The sequence below is a fragment of the Petaurus breviceps genome, unplaced genomic scaffold, assembly GCF_028583685.1.
Source record: "Petaurus breviceps papuanus isolate PSGF00001 unplaced genomic scaffold, PetGlider_PUasm1.0 447, whole genome shotgun sequence".
NCBI lineage: Eukaryota > Metazoa > Chordata > Mammalia > Diprotodontia > Petauridae > Petaurus > Petaurus breviceps.
The window spans coordinates 241367-259839 of NW_027186339.1; the positions used below are offsets into that span (position 1 = coordinate 241367).

The 18473-nt window shown below is 40.5% G+C and overlaps 1 protein-coding gene across 1 annotated transcript in view; it reads left to right on the plus strand.

Moving 5' to 3' along the window:
- The window catches only part of LOC138171575 (vomeronasal type-2 receptor 26-like), a 39016-nt gene that overhangs the window by 18567 nt on the left and 1976 nt on the right, over window positions 1–18473 (plus strand). Inside the window, exons 3-5 of the mRNA XM_069101102.1 lie at window positions 5481–6284; window positions 11979–12206; window positions 13175–13298. Coding sequence (XP_068957203.1) covers window positions 5481–6284; window positions 11979–12206; window positions 13175–13298 — 1156 coding nt within the window. The remainder of the gene's footprint in view (window positions 1–5480; window positions 6285–11978; window positions 12207–13174; window positions 13299–18473) is intronic.

Consider the following 18473-nt stretch of genomic DNA (forward strand, 5'->3'; position numbering starts at 1 on the left):
CCACAAACTCTGGCATTCTAGTGGTTCTCACCCCAAAACTGCCACCCAAGACTGAGACCCAGATCCAAGAAGGTCAAAGCAAGGGCAATTACCCTCTGAATGGCCACTTGGTTCCCCTACACTCTGCAGGCCAGGAGCTCTGGAGGCAGTAATGTGGCAGCAGCTGCAGCCTCGACTGCCATCTCAGCTACCCCAGGGGCAGGGGCCAGACCACTCTCTTCTCTCACCCAGTTCCAACAGGGCTCCCTACTGATCTTTAACTTTTTCTTTGGTGTTTTTGGGTTGAAAAATCTGGAAACCACCATAGCTGGGGGTCATTCACTCTCCTGAATTCTGCTCTGACTGGTCTGGGCTGCTTGTCTGGGACCACGAGATTCCCACAAGACTGAGCTCAGCTCCCATCCCCGTGTGATAGACCTTTCCTGCTGGTCTGAAAGGTCTTCAATAGGACATTTGTTTCTCTCTGTCAATTTGTTAGTTCTGTAGCTGTAAAATTTCTTTAGAATAATTTTTATAGGTATTGGAGGTAGTTGGAATGGGAGCTCAAGAAAGTTCCTGCTGTAAATCCCTATTTAATTTTTTAAATAGTATTTTCCACAATATTTGGAGTTCCAAATTTTCTCCCATCTCTCCCTTACCCCCCAATCCAAGATGGCAAGCATTCTGATTACCCCCTTCCCCTTCTACCCTCTCTTTTGTCCCCCCATCCATGTTTACCCCCTTCCCTCCTCCTTTCTTATAAGGTGAGATGGATTTTTATACCCCATTACCTGCATATCTTATTTCCCAGTTGCATGTAGAAATAATTTTTTAACATTTGTTTTTAAAATTTTGAGTTCCAGATTCTCTCCCTTCTTCCCTCATATACCTACATACATATATACATACACACATAAATGTATGTACATATATATGTATGTATATGTGTATGTGTATGCATATTTATGTATATGCGTGTATATGTGTATTGAAAATCATTACACATTATATTTTTGTCCAAAGTCGGAATTAATCAAACAGATTGCTTTGTTTTCCTTTAAAATTACCTTTTCCTGTGTCAGCAACTCCAGAGAAAACATAAGGCTCAAAGCTGGATTTCCCATTATCTTGGAACATACTCCATATGGGAGGAAAACAGAAACATCCTGAGATGATAAGTTCCAAACAGAACCTGCTTTTTCTTTGCTCTCTGAATAAACTCAGAGAATGTTTCTTCTATGTCAACAAAGCCAGACGAGGCTTACTTTATGGCCCTTAAGGATGAGACCCTTAACTCGAGGCATTAACTTGAGTAATAGGAATTTTTCTTAATATTTTTGGGACATATACTATATTATGGAATATTAATGGTAAAGAACACAGATATACTGAGTCATAATTTCAATCGACACTTTGTCAACACTCTTATCATATTTACCATCTATTCAGTTAAGAAAATTCCTTTCTCATACAATGATCAAACATTTATGGACATCATAATTTTTTGTGACACAGCCACTCTGAATGGGGATGGTTCTAAAGTGTTTTTAAGTTTTCTGATTCCTTTATTCAGTCACTCAGACTTGGCTTCTGGCTCCTTGTACAAGTTTGCTAGTTTTAAGGGAATAAAATAAAATAACTGTATATCACTAGTTTGTCTCCTTTAACCAAACTTGCTGGTTCATAATATACTCACACACACAAACATACACACATATATTCATATATGTATGTATGTATGTATATATATATTTCCATCTACTGTCCTTATACTGAGAAAAGTCTCATGAGTTACAAATACTGTCATTCTATGTAGGAATGTAAGTAGTTCAACTTTAATAAGTTCGTTATGATTTCTTTTTTCTGTGTACCTTCTCATGCTTTTCTTGCTTCGTGTATAGGAAAGTCAAATTTTTGGTTCAGCTTTGGTATTTTCATCAAGAATTCTTGAAAATCCTCTAATTCATTGAATGGCCATATTTTCCTCTGAAGTATTATGCTAAATTTTTCTGGGTAGGTGATTCTTGGTTCTAATCCTAGCTCGTTTGACCTCCAGAATATCATATTCCAAACTTTTGATCCCTGATGTAGGAAGCTTCTTGATTTTTTGTTATCCTGATTGTGTTTCCACAATACTCAATTTTTTTTCTTTCTGATTGCTTGCAATAGTTTCTCCTTGATTTGGGAACTCTGGAGTTTGGCTAGAATATTCCTAGGAGTTTTCTTTTTGTGATTTTTTTCAAGAGGTGATTGGTGAATTCTTTCAATTTCTATTTTGCCCTCTGGATTTAGAATATTTGGGCAGTTTTCCTTAAAAATTTCTTGAAAGATGACTTCTAGATCTTTTCTGATAGTGGCTTTCAGGTAGTCCAATAACTTTAAAATTATCTCCCCTGTATCTCTTTTCCATGTCAGTTGTTTTTCCAAAGAGATATTTTACATTGTCTCCTGTATTTTCATTCTTTTGGATCTGTTTTATAATATCTTGATTTACATATCCTGGTGTCTTTGGGTAAAAGGGTGGAAATACTCTAGTGGAAGTCAAAGCAATAGAAGATTTAAAGATATTTTACCTCAAATAAAAGTTTTCTTTACTATCTCAGAAGATATAAATTTGGAGATTTGTTGTCTTCTTCTGGTTCTATGCTATGATCTTCTTTGTCACCAAAGAAAGATTCTTTGGCCTGATTTCTCTTCTCTGTTTGCTCATATTCCCAGTCAATTACCTTACTTTCGAACTCTTTGCCCAAGTAGAACTCTGCTTCCCGAGTGGAGAGTGTTTTTCCCCAAGTTTCTGGGGATTTGTGCAGTTGTCACAGATACTTCTCAGGACCTGTGAATTTTCAGTTCTTCTTTGGTGATATGATCAAAAGAGAAGTGTTTTCTCCTCCCACTGTCTGTTCTCTGGTCTGTGAGTGACCACAGGCACTCTTTTCTGCCTCAGAACTGTGAGGAGGATTCCCTCTCTACAACTCACATAAGCTCTGCCATGACAGTGCTCCTCCTCATCCCAGGACCACCACCTAAGACTGTGACCCAGATCCAAGCAGCACAAATCAAATGTAATTTGCCTTTGATGAGTCATTTGATCCCCCCATCATCTGTGGGTCTCCAGCTCTGGAAGCATGTATTGCTGCCACCACCTCCAACTCTGCTGCCCCAGGGCTGGGGCTGGACTGTGCTCTTCTCTCACCCAAGTCCAACAGAATTTCTCACTGATCTTTCACTTTGTCTTTTTCACTTGTGGGTTAAGAAGTCTGGAAACCATAACAGCTGCTGGTGATTTAATCCCCTGAGTCCTTCTTCAGCCAGATCTGTACTGGGCAGCCCATTCAGGACTCTGCTTTGCTCTCAGTCCAATGGGACTTCCTGTCAACCTTCCAGGCTTTCTACACTTGGAGATGTGCTTTACTCAGTTATTTTGTGAGTTCTGTAGCTCTAAAATTTGGTTAGAGTCATTTTGTACAAGTATTTGGAGATGATTAGGGGACAAGCTCAAGCAAGTTCCTGCTTTTACTACTCCATTTTGGCTCTGCCCCTCTATCTATTTTAATAAGAAAAAATCCATGTTCCCCATGCAATGAGAAAACTTCCAGATTGTCCAACTCTTAGTACAACACTTTGCTAAAGATATTACAGTGGTTTGCCATTTTTTCTCCAGCTTAGTTTACAGATAAGGAAACTGTGGCATAAAAGATTAAATGACTTGCCTAGGGTCACACAGTTAGTAAGCATCTGATGCCATATTTGATTTCAAGTCTTTCTGACTCCTGGTCTGACGTTGTGCCACCCAACTGACCTAGTACAACATTTAAACCCTGCAAATTCACTTTGATCTTAATCACATTTTTGTCTCAACGGCATATACACTCATGCAAACAAAACACACATGACACAGACATGTGTAATGAGAATGCAAATTTGGAAGATCTTCCCTGCCCCTAGGGTAAAGTGCACCTGAAGCCTGGGGTGGGAGGCTTGTTTTTCAGTAGATACTTCTTGATTGGCCAGTGAGTCAATAAGGTTGTTACATTCTCTGAGCCAGGAGAAGGCTATATAAGCCCTGATGTGTAGCTTTGTTTTGGGGGCTCACTTTGAGAAGTGTTCTGTGATTTGATCTGTATTCTGGGAAGCCGTTGTCCAGGGCCCCCCCGGCTGTGGAACCCAGATGTTGACTGGGTATGGATGTAATGGTTGGACAGTTTGGAAATCTGTCTACTTGATCTGTTTCTGTCTTGATAATTCTGCCTGTATACTTTGAAGTTCGGGGTGCTGACCTTTTCCCCTGAACAAGGTAAATGATATATGTCTGACTGAATAAAGTAAGCTTGTTAACCCATTTTGAGTTGCTTTCCTTTAACAAAGCAGATCTAAGAACCTGTATGGGCAGCCACCCTGAGGACGCTTGGGGTGCTTGCTGCTACAACATGCTATTCAATTTTGCTTTATTTTTGAATCCATATATCATACCCACCACAAGTGTAATTTTAGCCTTGGAATCTAATATAGCAGAAAAACAAAGACAATACTTAAGGATTTATTCTAATTCCACTTGGGCAAGAGACAGAAGGCACATATCATAAAGCAGATAAAATAGAAGAACCAGATTTCTTTGTTCCACAAAACGTTGTCTTTTGGATGACTCAGAGAAATGAATAAATTCCAAGGTTTGCGTAAAACAAAATGTCCTTGGTAACAGGATGTATTCTGAATCCACAGCCTTTCTCCTAACAAGGAAAGGATGACATGGGGGGAAAGAATACTTTTTCACACTTAATGTTTACACTATTAAAATAATGAGCCTGCTTAACTGTCCCTATGACTCCTTCCGTTTCATTTTTTTGGGGAGGTAGCTTTTGTAGATAGATATAAGTCCAGTTACAATAATGAAGAGTCCACAGTTCCAAAAAAATCATAATATTTAAAAGTTGCCTGACATTGTATTTATATTTATCCCCAGTTGAAAAAAATGTTGAAGAAAATTAAACTTACTGGAAATGTTTGGGTGATATGACAACAGATCATATAGTAGTTCTCTAAATAGATAGGAACATGAAGGGAAAGGAGATGAAAGAGTCAATATTGTCTTGACATTTCCCACAGACTGAGTCTTCTTCTCTGTGATACCTATAGAGCCTATGACTCTCTGATTTCCCTCTTCTTTGTTATGGCTCATTCTTGGCTTTGCATTGCTGAGGTTTGCAAAAAAATCATCCACTATAATTTTTGGAGTTACTTTTCCCTCTCATCTCAATTGAACACTTATAGATGATTTCATGAGGTATGAACAGGCTATTGAAAGAGATTTTCTGTTCTGTCTCATTTCATTTTATTCTATGACTTCAAAGATGCCTCACACAGTCCAAGGTTTTCATTAATTCAGGTAATCTCACCTATATAAAGCATGAAATATAAAATTGGGTTGATTGGTTTCATCCCCACACTCACACCATGGTCACATTCTTAAATCTCAGATTTTCTCATGTTTCTTTCACATCCAGATCACCTTTGGGCCATATGAGCCCATCCTGAGTGACAAACTGAAATTTCCTTCTCTTTACCAAATGGCCCCCAGGGACTCTTCCCTACATAAAGGTCTGGTCAGACTGATGACTCACTTTGAATGGACATGGGTTGGTCTCATAACAGTAGATGATTTGAGAGGTGAGGAATTCCTTCAGGAACTGACATTGGAGATGGCTAATAATGGTGTCTGTGTGTCCTTCACAGAGAAGATCCCTGTCAGTGAGAGAAGACACACAGAATCACACATGACATTTATGCCCAGGATCATGGCATCATCAAGCAGAGTGGTTTTCATTCACGGTGACACAGATTCATTGATGATTTTGAGATATTCACAATTTCCTCTTTTCCCAAGTTACAAGGTATGGGTCACCACTTCCAACTGGGACATTACCATGAGACCCAAATATATTGATGGTTATAATTTCCATGGGGCACTTGCATTTTCACACTTAACAAGTGATGTTCCTGGTTTTAAGGCTTTTCTCAGGACAGTGACCCCCACTAAATACTCAGAGGACATTGTCCTGAAAGAATTCTGGCACTCAGCATTCAGATGTACAGATGAATCTGAAGAGCTACAGCAAGAGGAATGTTCACCAAATGCCTCCTTGGAGACTTTACCTTTACTTTACTTTGACATGACCATGTCTGATATGAGTTACACTCTTTATAATGCTGTCTATGCTGTGGCTTGGACCCTCCATGAAATATTCCTGGTTAAATTAGATAATGAATCCAAGGTAGAGGAAGAGAGCTGGGTGCCTCATCCATGGCAGGTAATATTCCTTTAAAATTCTGTGTTTTCTATTGTGAGAATGCCTAAAGCTAGGAGATAGAGGGTCTTTTTTGAGGAATAGCAAGGATGCCAGTGTCACCAGATCCCAGAATACATACACACACATGCACACACATATTTAAATATTTATAAGGGGTAGGTTATTGAGGACTATGGAGTAAAAGTAAGATTTTATACCTGATGCTGGACCTATGCTCACTGGAATTAATTTAATAGGGGTTGTAAGGTCATATTTGAAATTTTGGAAAATTTCTTTGACAAATGAGTGAAAAAGAACTACAGTGGGGAGAGACTTACAGAAGGTAGAGCATCTATCACACTATTGTAATAGTTCAAATTGTAAGTGATGAGAGCATGAAATGGGATGGTGGCAATGTGTGAATTTTGAAAATGACAAATATGAGAAATGTTATGAAGTAAAATACAGATTGGATATGGGATTGGATACAAGAGAATGAGAGTGAGTGAAGAGTTATAGATGACACTTACATTGCCAGCCTGGGTGACTGGCTATAAAGTGGTACCCTTAAGAGCAATTCAAGGAAGTTGAAAAGAAGGAAGGGTCTGGGAGAGGGGAAAAGACTCACAGAAAAGCCAGAAAAAGTGGTATAAGGACACTCTTATGGTCTCTCTGAAGAACTTTGGCTTTGATTGTGAGACACGGTGGACAACAGCTTAAGACCACCCAGCATGCCTGAATGACTGGCCATAAAGTGGTACCCTTAACAGTGATAGGGAAGGTGAAAAAAAGGAAGGGTTTGGGAGAGGGAAGACAACTCAAATGGAAGTTAAAAGGGGCCATACAAGGACACACTCAAGGTTTCTGTGAAGAACTTTTTATTGGTTACGAGACACAGGAGACATCCTCTTACGACTTCACAGCATGGTATGACAGCATCAAAGAATGCATTGTGCTCTATTAGCAAAGCAGGATTGTACTAGTTCAAAAGCAACATGATATGTGCCAATTTAGAGACATCTCCACTCCAAGTGTTCTCATGGATTACTTGTTCCTAATCTGTGGTAGAAGCTTTCCATCTCCTTTTGGTCTAATCAGCCACAGCTAGACAGAGTTATGTCATTTTGGTTCTCTTTTAACATAAAGGACAACAATCTTATTAGAATTTTATTAAAATTTTAATCGATATTCATTTGAGAATAGGTTTACAATTTCCTCTGTTTTTATTCTCCTTGGCTTAGGCATCATAAAAAATTTGTGTCATATGAACAATTTTATGGGACTCTTTTTAAACCTGTTTAAAAGAATTTGGAAACCAAAATTTTAAGAAGAATGTTAAATAGAAATAAATATTAAAAAAATAAATTTAGATGAGGGTTTATCCATTTTATTTTTCCATTAATTAAGCTTCTAGTTTTCTTTTTTTTAAAGCAATTGGGATTAAGTAACTTGCTCAAGGTTACATGGCCAGTTATTTCTGGGTGTAGTGCTAAGTATCCAAGCCCGGATTTGATCTCCAGGTCATCCTGACACTGGAGCTGGTGCTCTTCCTCGCTGAGCCACCTGGCCGCCCCTCCTAGTTTTCTTTTTTAGTTCAGTTTTTTAAATTAATATTTTATTAATTTCTTCATTTTCAGAATTTATAATATGATGTTAAGTTGTGGGATTTCTAGTCTTTCCTTTTCATAGGCTTTTTTTAGTTACATGTCCAGTTCATTGATCTGCTTTCCCCCTCTATTATTGGTGTAACCATTTACAGATTTAATATTTCTTCTATGTATTATTTTGACTGCATTCTACAAATTTTTGCATGTTGTTGCATTATTCTCATCTTTAAGGAAATTTTTTATTGTTATTATAATTTGTTCTTTAACCCACTCATTCTTTAAGATTAGATTATTTTATTGTTTAGATTATTATAATGAGACACTGACTTTTTTTGTTTGTAGCACTCAACATTGGTTTCATTTATTTCTTAAAAGTTGATTAGAACATTGAATTGCAATAACTCAGCAGAAATATCCCATTCCCTCTCTCAGTTTGGCTGTTTCTCCTCTTCCTTTTTTTTAACATTTGTTTTTGCTTTTTAAAAAATTGCATGAAGGCATCTCCTGCATTTTTGTGTTCACTTTATGCAAAGCAAATTTTTCCTTTCCTTTTGGTTTTATTTTGTGTATGTCTTTGTATTTTGATGTTTCTATAAAGTAATCAATATTAGGTTATTGTTTTATTTTTCTATATGTCAGTCTTTTTCATTTTATTGTAATGTTTAATGTATTCACATTTATATTTATCAATTAGATCTCTATTTTCCTTCATCTGTCTCTGATATTTTTCTGTTAAAATTTTCCTTTTTGTCTACTATAAGCACAAAATTACTTTCATTCAGTTTTCTTACTTCTGTAGAATTATTTCAGTCATGTTGACTATTCCTTATCCCATCCATGTTTTCTTTTCAGAGATACTGGAGTGGTTTGCTACTTGCTTCTACAGCTCATTTATAGATGAGGAGACTGATGTAAACAGGGCTAAGTGACTTGCCTAGCATCACAAAACTAGCAGGTGTGTGAGGCCAGATATGAACTCCAAGTCCAGTGCCATGCCCTCTGTGTCACCTAACTGCTGTTCATTCAGTTCCTTTCCATTAGAGGACTAGAAGTCCCTTCCACTGTAAAGGAGGATCTAGGAGTAAGCCTGAAGAAACCACAAAACAAAACAAAACAACACAAAAAGGTACCAGAAGTTTTCCCAATTCCATAGGGCCTACAAAAATTGAAAGAATTGGGCATACTCTTCTGGATGGGGCATCTGTCCTTGTCCTCCATGATTTGGAAGGCGTGCCCAGATCCATGGCCTTGAAAATAACCACTGGACCAAAAACCTGAGTGTGTCAGGCTGAGTGAGAGAGAGCCTTTTAGTTGTCTGAACTAATGGGATCTGAGAGCTCAGACCCCAAATGCACCTGTGCTTGGAGAGCCAGAAGGGGATAAGAAGAGGGAGTCTTATATACCTTCCAGTCTTGACTACACATGTACAAACTATATGGAATTGCTTGTCTTCCCAGAGGCGGTGGGTGAGGAAAAAAAGGTAGAGGATCTGGAACTCAAAGTTTTAAAAACAAATGTTTTTTTTTTTTTTATATGTGACCAGGAAGTAAGATATACATGCAATGGACTATAGAAATCCATCTTGCCCTACAATAAAGTAAGGGGGGAATGGGGGAGGATATAAGAGAGAGCAGGTTGGGAGAAGGGGTGTTCAGTATGCTTGCTATGTCAGGGTGGGGGGTAGAGGAGAGATGGTGAGAAAATTTGGAACTCAAAATCTTGTGAAAATGAATGTTGAATCCTAAAAAATAAATAAATAAGTAAACAAAAAACAAAAGAATAAATACATTTTCTTTTGGCATTGCCCCAGGGCCTCTAAGGGATCTGGTAGCACATTCCTTTAAGAAGAATTCTAGTTGTTAGGAATATGCTTCTGACATCCCATGTAATCTCTCTTTACCTTCCATTCATAGTCACATATTGTGTCCTCTGGAGTCACATGGAAATTCAATTGTTCTTTCACATGAGAATCCTTCAAATACTGGAAAAGACAGTCATTTGCTAAGCCTTCTCTGCTTAGAATAAAGACCCCTCAGTTCCATCAAAATCATTCCTATTTTAAGGTTCAAATAGACCTTATAATCTTTGTTGTCCTTATCTGGATATTCTCCAACTTATACATTCCCTTACTGAATTTTATGACTCAATTTTAATGACCAACATCAAGGGGTACAAAGCACATACAATGGATTATTTCATTTTATCCACACAAGAATCGTGATGGTTAGGTGCTATTATTACTCTGATGATCTACTTGAGGTAACTGAGGCTGAGAAAGATGGAAAAGGTTGCCTGGGGGACAGAGCTAGTTAGTGTTTGAGACAGGATAATGACTCAGGGCTTCTGGATTTGGTATTCAGCACTCTGTCCCCTATATCACACTGCCTCAGACTTAATGCCAGACTCATGACTGGTTCACACAGGGCAGAATGCAATGAAACTGCTCTATGCCATGTTGTAGCAATGAACCATGTGATCTATTTGGAAAGCCTCTCATTCCAAGAAATTCCCAAAATAAATTAGCAGCAAAATCAGCTGGAGCAGATTGTATGTAGGGACCTAAGAATGAGTGATGTCTGCATAAATATCCCAATATTGAATAAGCAGAAGATATTTGCTTCAAATCCAGCAGTGTCATCTGCACATAACTGAGAAAGATGACAATGGAACCAGATTTTATCTGGGTAATTCAGGAAAATATAAAGGAATTCTAAAATCTAAATTAACTTGGTTAGTTTGGTGGAAACTGGCAAAGAGTGTTGTCATATTTAATTGAATTTGTGTGAGGATCCAGACAATTGAGTGCTTAGCATGAAGGGACAAAGATGATTTTGGAGAGTGATCCAAATAGTTTGAAAATATTTTCCCTCCCCCATATTATTCCAATGACTGAAATTCTAGAATCAGAATCATGTTTCAGTCTGAGAATTGGCTTTTTCTTTTAAAGCAATTGGGGTTAAGTAATTTGCTCAAGGTTACACAGCCAGGTGTTTCTGGGTGGGTGCCAAGTGTCTGAGCCTGGATTTGATCCCCAGGTCATCCCGACACTGGGGCCAGTGCTCTTACACACTGTGCTACCTGGCCTCCCCAAGAATTGGCTTTTTCTAAAGAACATGCCTGCTTGGCAACATCATTAAGATTCAGCAGGCTGTCATAATAGTTAAGTGAGATCTGCAGTTTGATGGGTTTAAAGCAAAGGTTTGTCCTGAAGGAAGAGAACTAACATGGTCATGTGGGGCAGTACCACAGCAGGATCAATGGGAGCAAGGTGGACTGAGGAGGCAAGTAAGAAAGAGTGGTTTAATGAAAAAACTCAAGGAAGTCTAGGCCCTTTGGTTTGGAGAAATCACAGGAGAGGTAAAAGGGCAGGGCACTGACTAGATCTTGCCATAGTCAACAATAGTGGTGATTTGAGTGCAGTTTTCAAGGCAGAACATGGAAAATGGAGAGTGGGTTGGGTTTCCAAGGCAGAAGGACAGAACATGGCCAGTGTGAAGAGGAGGCAGATGTTTTAAGAATGATTTCACTGTTCCTAAGGATTGAAGTGGTAAAGTGTAAATTGTAACCTCACATCTATTTCCATGGGGTAATGCTCTGTAACAGCTAATCCTACCAGAACAGTTAAGTAAATTCCTTTTTTAAAAAGTTAACTGATGTTAACAAGTTAAGTGAAATGAGACATTAATCACTGGTGGTTGCCTATGGGGAGGGCACAATAAAATGGGCTTAACTTATGGCAGTGGAGACAGAAACCAACAGCTCCTCAGCACCCTGCCTGAAAGCTTCAGGGAAAGATTTAGCTTTCTTCAGCAACTCAGCACACATGCAAATATGGGGATTTGGACAAAGCTTAAAAGGGACTAACTTTGTTTTGATTTATATGCATAATCTTCTCTCTTCAACTGAAATATAAGGCTTTTGAGAATGAAAACCAATTTTATGGTCCTTTGGACCTCAATTTCTTCACATAATGAGCAGCACATAGTAGGGATTTAATTAAATCTTGCTGCCCTATGGACTGACCTCCTGAGCAACTCCCACGCCTTCATTGTGGGAGATTTCTGCCCTCAGGCACCAGGCAGGGATGGATATTTCTCTTCTCTTATAGCTCCACTCATTCCTAAAGAAGATCCAGTTCAACAACAGTGCAGGTGATCAGGTGTTTATGGATGAGAACAGAAACCCAGAGGCTGAGTATAAAATCCTCAACTATGTGACCTTCAATAAGGAAGTGGAAGCTCTGCTGAAAGTTGGACAGTTCAACCCCAAGGCTCAACGTGGTGAAGATTTAATCATTAATGAGGAGGCCATAGTGTGGGGCTGGTCAAATACCAAGGTCAGATTTAATTGTAATATCAACATTTTTGTCTAACCACAGGAATACATTTTATCCTGCTTAGCTCACTCCCCATTCTTTGTTTCTGGGTAGATAATCCTCTTGCCCGCAGATTCCTTTTCCCTTTGTAGGAAACTCTTGGGTGAAAATAAAAGTCCTACAGTCAGTCTGTCAGATATTTTTAAACTTGGGATCCATAGCACCATTGGAGAGAGAGTTGCAATGGATTTTCAAACTCATCTTGCTCAGACATGTCATTTCACTTAAGTAAGAAACTGAGACAAAGGAAGGTAGTGATTGACTCAATGTTCTCCAATCCTACAGTTACTGCTTTTGTGAAATGCCTAGCGTTTTTGTCGTGCCCAAGCCTTCATTTTAATTCGGTACAAAGTCAGTTATATTTTATCATTCAAGAGCTACACAAGAGCTGACCAATGACTCTGGCATCTAATTTCTGGAACTCATTGGGTTTCTGAACCCAACAAAATTTGTCTCTATAGGATGTGGAATTTACCAGTGTTACCTTTGAGTTATCTATGTCTTACATCCCACAGGCAAAAAGATTAAATCAATTTCAAATAAGTCACTCCCATTTCCTTCAGTAATCTGGATCACAACTATTAAAATGATATAGCTGACATTCAAAATTACAAAATGCTAGATAAACAAAGTAAGATAGCACTGTGTTCAAATCCCTCTGCTTATGAATGACTAATGTCCACAAAGTTTAACAGGTTCAGTCAGTTTTCCATAACTAATCATAGAAATGGGATGGGCATTCAGTTCTGTTTTCCACTCAGTGCTCCTTCCATTGATATTACACTGGTGGATAAATGATTCTCATATTTCTCCTACAGAATAAATTCACTTTGCCCTAAATCAACATCACTTACTCTCTGATAATGATATACCTTCCTTTGTTTCATTTATTCCCAAAGTCATGATGCATTTTACTCCCCTGACACTAGGTTCCCTGTGCCACATGCAGTGAGAGCTGTGGTCCTGGATTCAGGCAAACCCCTCTGGAGGGAGAGCCCATCTGCTGTTTCAACTGCTCTCCCTGCCCTGAGGAAGAGATCTCCAATCAGATGAGTAAGTGTCTGCTGGTAATTTTTCTTCTATATCCATTGGACAGAATAAACTGTTGTTTTGCTCTAGGACCACAAATGACCTCATCACTGCCCTAGCAACAGGCTATCTAGGAGAAAGGTGAGTCAACCAAAAGTTCTGGACAAGGGCAATGGGCTTGAATTAAAGATACATAGTGAAAATATGATATGCAACTTTACTGTTCTCTTTAAAATGAAACCTATAAAAAGAGACCTATATTAAAGAGGGGAAACAATGCTACCATAACTAGTAAATAGAAAAATATATATATATGCCTAATAGATAAAGGTAATCTCAGAGAAAAAGGCAAAACCAGCTGGCTGAATTTCAGAAGAAGACTTCCTCTCTGTCTTGAAAAAGGCGCAAGAGATAAAGGTGCAAAAAGAGAGAGCATCATGACTTGAGCTAGAGGCTCCTATCCATAACATTAAGAGAAGCATGATGAATAGGAAAAATATTGGTATGAGGTTAATTTCTTAGAAAACCGTCTGACACACGTCGAAGGTGTGAAGCCCATGGCCTGTGGGCGACATGATGCTTGTCAAACACTCTGCTCTGGCGTGGCCAGAACCAGAGCAAAATGCTCTTGGGAGACAGTTCTGAAGATTAATGACAGCACAACACTCACAGATAAAGTCAACTTGTGTTTTTCTAAATTACGATGTAGCCTGCAGGGACCAAGTTCTATTTGGCTTTTCAAGGACTAAGTCCCTCAGGCCACTCCCAATTTCCATCTCCACTCATAGACAGTCTCTCTTCATCTGTAAGAGAATTCACTGGTGAAATCCCTTCCCTCTGACTAAGAGAGGACCCACATGTTTGTAGACAGTACAAGAGGAAATGTGCTCAGACTTTGAGAATTAATGAAACAGTGGCAGACAATTCACAGCTCCTGCAAATCTTTTTGCCAGTCCTAAAGATCACTCCTTAGACCTGACAGTCTTTTACTTCGAGGCTCTTTGTGAGCCTTGAATCTACTTTCTTCACTGCATCTGGTTTGTCCTTTGCTTCAAATGCATACCCTGTCATTAGCTATTATGCAGAGGATATAAGCTTGGCAGAGAAAATGTCCAAGTCCTCCTGACCCTTTACAGTTTACAAGATCCCCTGGACCAACAGATGGAGAACAAGTCTGTAACCAAACCTAATGGTTCATCATAAAATGATGAGGTTTAGGCTAGGGGTTCTTGAGACCTCAAAATACCAACACACCCAGTCCTGCCAAATGAATTCCATTCAAGTCTCCTCTCAGCCAAAGAAAAGCAAAGTTTATTAAAAGTTCACTATATTGGGTAGACTTTTAAGGAGCCTCCGAATCTGTAAGACTCATATTGGACAAGCAGGCCAGAATCATCTGATGCAGAGCAAGTCTGTGCTAGGTCATTCTGTGGCACTCTCACACCACATGGAGGCAAGATGGGGTCTTATATACAAAAAGGTTGTAGGAGGAATCTAGGGCTGGTCAGGAAGAGGAGTTTGGGAAGGGTCTTCAGAAGGAGTCAAAGAGGTTAGACTCCAGTAAATGAGTAATTAGGTGCAGGAAGTTGCTGGAGGCTACCTGGAGCCCACAGACAATGGTGGGCTAGGCAAGTTCAAGGGCATAACAGATTTGGGTATAGATATTTTGGAAGGATCAAGGGTGGTAAGTTGCTTAGACAATGAAAGGCTAACATTGTTGGTAGAGCCACAATGGAAGGCTTATGGCCTCAGGCAAATGCCTAATTTGGGAAAATTCAAGGACAGCTCAAAGGGGTTCCCAAAGCCTGTACCTCATCATTCTCCACTCAAAGAAGTGGGACCCAGATTCCTTTGGGGTAAAGGGTGAAGGTCTCAGATTCTGAAAGTGCTTCCTGCTGGCAAGGGGCATAGAGCTGTTCCTGACTCTCTGGGTCCAGTTCAAGGGGGTTAGACCTCACATTCAAGGGGTCAGACTCTGGAACAAGCCTGATGCCAGGTCCAGTGGGCTGGAGAACTTGGATTCAGTCAGAAGTTGGTATAGCCTGACTGGTTATCTGGAGGTTGCTAGCTTAAACCCTGGGGGAGACAAACCTGGCAAGGAGGTTAAGCAAATGAAGACCAAACAGGCACCCAAAAAATAGAGAAAGGACAATTTCCCTGTTAGGAATTAAATATGACTATGGCAAGGCCAAATCACTGTCAGATATCCCCTTTCTTTCCAAATTGCTCCATGGGCATGTAGAACATGGAAAGCATATTTTGAGTCAGTAGAAAATGTTTACTCATTTATTTTCCCCTAGCTCAAGGTCTCTTGTGAGTGCTATCAATTCTGCCTTTTGGGCAGAGGTCCCAGGGGAAGGGGTTTGGCCTCTATGGTTTGGTAGAGGCTGACCACTGAGTATCCACTTTTCCTGACCCCTTGTTCAATAAAGCTTGAACCATCTGTGTACAAGACTGCTTTGTGGTTTAGGAGAGGAGAATCTTTCAAATCAGCTCGACTGGTATAAACACAGTCCAAGGTCTCCTCACAATCATGAACCAGGACATCAGAGTGGGCACTGTCTGGGAGAAGGGTTGCCAGGTTAAGTGTAAGGCACACCAGAAGGGTCAGGTCAGGGGCATCTAAGAGCAAGGCTTGATATTTGGTGAGCCTGCCACTAGCCAACCTCTGGTGGCCCTTTGCTTCCAGGATGTTCTGAACTCAGTGGGGAGTTAGAACTTCCAGAGGCTGACCAAGTGTAAGTTGAGAGGCTTCCTCAATTAGAATGGCCATAGCAGCTACTGCCCAGAGGCATGCAGGCCATCCTGAAGGCACAGAGTCTAATTGGTTTGAAAAATAGGCTACTGGCCTAGAGTCAGGTCCTAAGGACTGCATTAAGGACACCCAGAGCCTGTCCTCTCCTTTCATCCGCATAAAAAGTGAAGTGTTTTCCTAGATCAGGTAGGGCTAATGCTGATGTGGTGGTCAGTTTAACTTTCAGTCTCAAAAGCTTTAGTGTGATCAGGACCCCACTCTAGAAGGAGTGAGTCAGGGCCCTGAGTGGAAGCACAGAGAGGCTTAGCAATAAGGCCGAAGTTTGGGATCCAGAGCCTACAAAACCCAGCCATACCTAGAAAACTTCCAAGTTGTTTTTTAGTGGCTGGAACAGGTATAGACAAGATTGTCCTTTTCCTCTCAGAGGTTAAGGAGAGATAAGTAGGACATAGTTCATGGGCCAGATACTTTACAGACTGGTGTACTATCTGGACTTTATCCAAAGAGACCCTATAGCCTCGACTACCCCAGAAATTAAGGGCCCCTACAGCAGCAGCCAAAAAGGCCTCCCGGGTGGGGCTACACATTAGGATATCATCTATATACTGGATTAAGGTGCTATCAGTTTATTTCAGATCCCTTAAATCTCTTCCCAAAGCTTGGCCAAATAAATGTGGGCTATCCTGAAACCCTTGGGACAAGACTGTCCATGTTAGCTGACATGGACTTGTTTACCCAGGCAGTATCCATTCAAATGCAAAAATAAATTGTGAGTTTGTGTGCAGAGGTTTACAGAAAAAGGCATCTTTGAGATCTAGGGTGGAAAACCACTGAGTGCCCACACTTCTGGGGGAACACAGTGGGGGTGGGGGGCGGTGTCTGGTGAACAGAGGGCAAAGGGAAATGGGAGGTTTAACTAGAGAAAATTGACTCCCCAGTTTCACCATCAGGTCCCTTCCCAACAAGGGGGCAAGATAAGAGGAGAAAATAAGGAAGGAGTGTTTAAACAACAGATCCTCAAATAGGGAGGGGAAGGGGTATGTCTCACAAGATACCTTAGTTTTCCCTTCAGTCCCCATGACCCAATGGGTCAAGGGCCTCCTAAGGCCAGAGTAACAAATTAAAATGGAAAATGTAGCTCCCATACCGATCAGAAATCAGGTAACCTTACCTTCGACCTTGATGCTTGCCCAGGGCTCAGCAAAGGAAATGGAAAAGGTGGGAGCACTGCCAAGCCCCAGGCTTCCCTGTCACTCCAAGTCTTGAGAAGACTGGAGGACAGGGCACTAGGAAGTGGTTCTACCACTTTTACCTCAGTGACCATCCTTCCTCCACTGTCCCTCCTGGTGAGATGGGCACCGTTCTAGAGGTGTTGGTTTCTGAGGCTTCCTCTGGTGGGGGATGCCCTGGAGGGGCACTCCTTGCACCAGTGACCCTCCTTGTGGCATAGAAATCAGGTTTTCCCGCTGCCCAAGTGAATGGGCTTCCTCCAAGGGGGTCCCCTGGAGGGGCTTTGCTTGGCTATGGCAACAGCCAAGAATAGAGCATGTTCTCTGTCTCTGGTTCAATCCCTATGTTCTTTCTCCTCTGTTGCAACCAGGTCTTTCTTATTAAAGACTGCAAAGGCCAGGTCGAGTAAATGGGCCTGAGGCGTTTCAGATCCCATTGCCAATTTCTGCATTTTCCTACCAATGAAAAAGTGTTGGAGTGTAGTAGACAGGGCTGGGGGAGATGCCTCAGCAAGACCTGTGACTGGGAACTGAACAGGAGTTGCTGAGGAGAGAGGGGCTGGGGCCAAAGCCCTGGGGACCATAGGAAGGAGGTCATTTAATTGGTCCCCATTGCCCCTTTGTTGAGGGGCTCTAGCTTCAAACATCTCACAATCTTCAAACATCTCACAATCTTACACTCCTGAGAAGCATGTTCTGAGAACGTTCAACTATTGTCACTAAGTAGGCAACTTCTATCCATCTTCCTTCTCTGTGACAGTACAATTCTAAAGGCAAGAGTGTATTATCTTTTAAAGTCCCCAAAACAGGCCACAATTCATGGTCCTCTAGGTGATAGTGAAGCCATAGAGTTATGCAAAAAAAACCCCACCAAATTTCCCTTTTTAAGTTGTCCAGAGAAACTAAATTTTTCCTAATGTGGTAAAAGACAACCCAAAAGCAAATTTTGGGGAGCTACAGGCATAGGGCCTGGAAGTCCCTTCCTCCATAAAAGAAGGTTTGGTAGTAAGACTCGAAAAACAAACAAAACAAGCCAAAATAATCCCACAAAAGAGTACCTGAAGTTTTCCTAGTTCCCCAGCACTGAGAGAATTGAAAGGACCCGGCTTACACTTTCCAGATGGGCTGTCTCTCCTTGTCCTTCATTCTACAGAAGTTGCCTCCAGGCCCATGTCATCCAACATAACCAAACTGGACCCCCCCCCCTCGCCACAG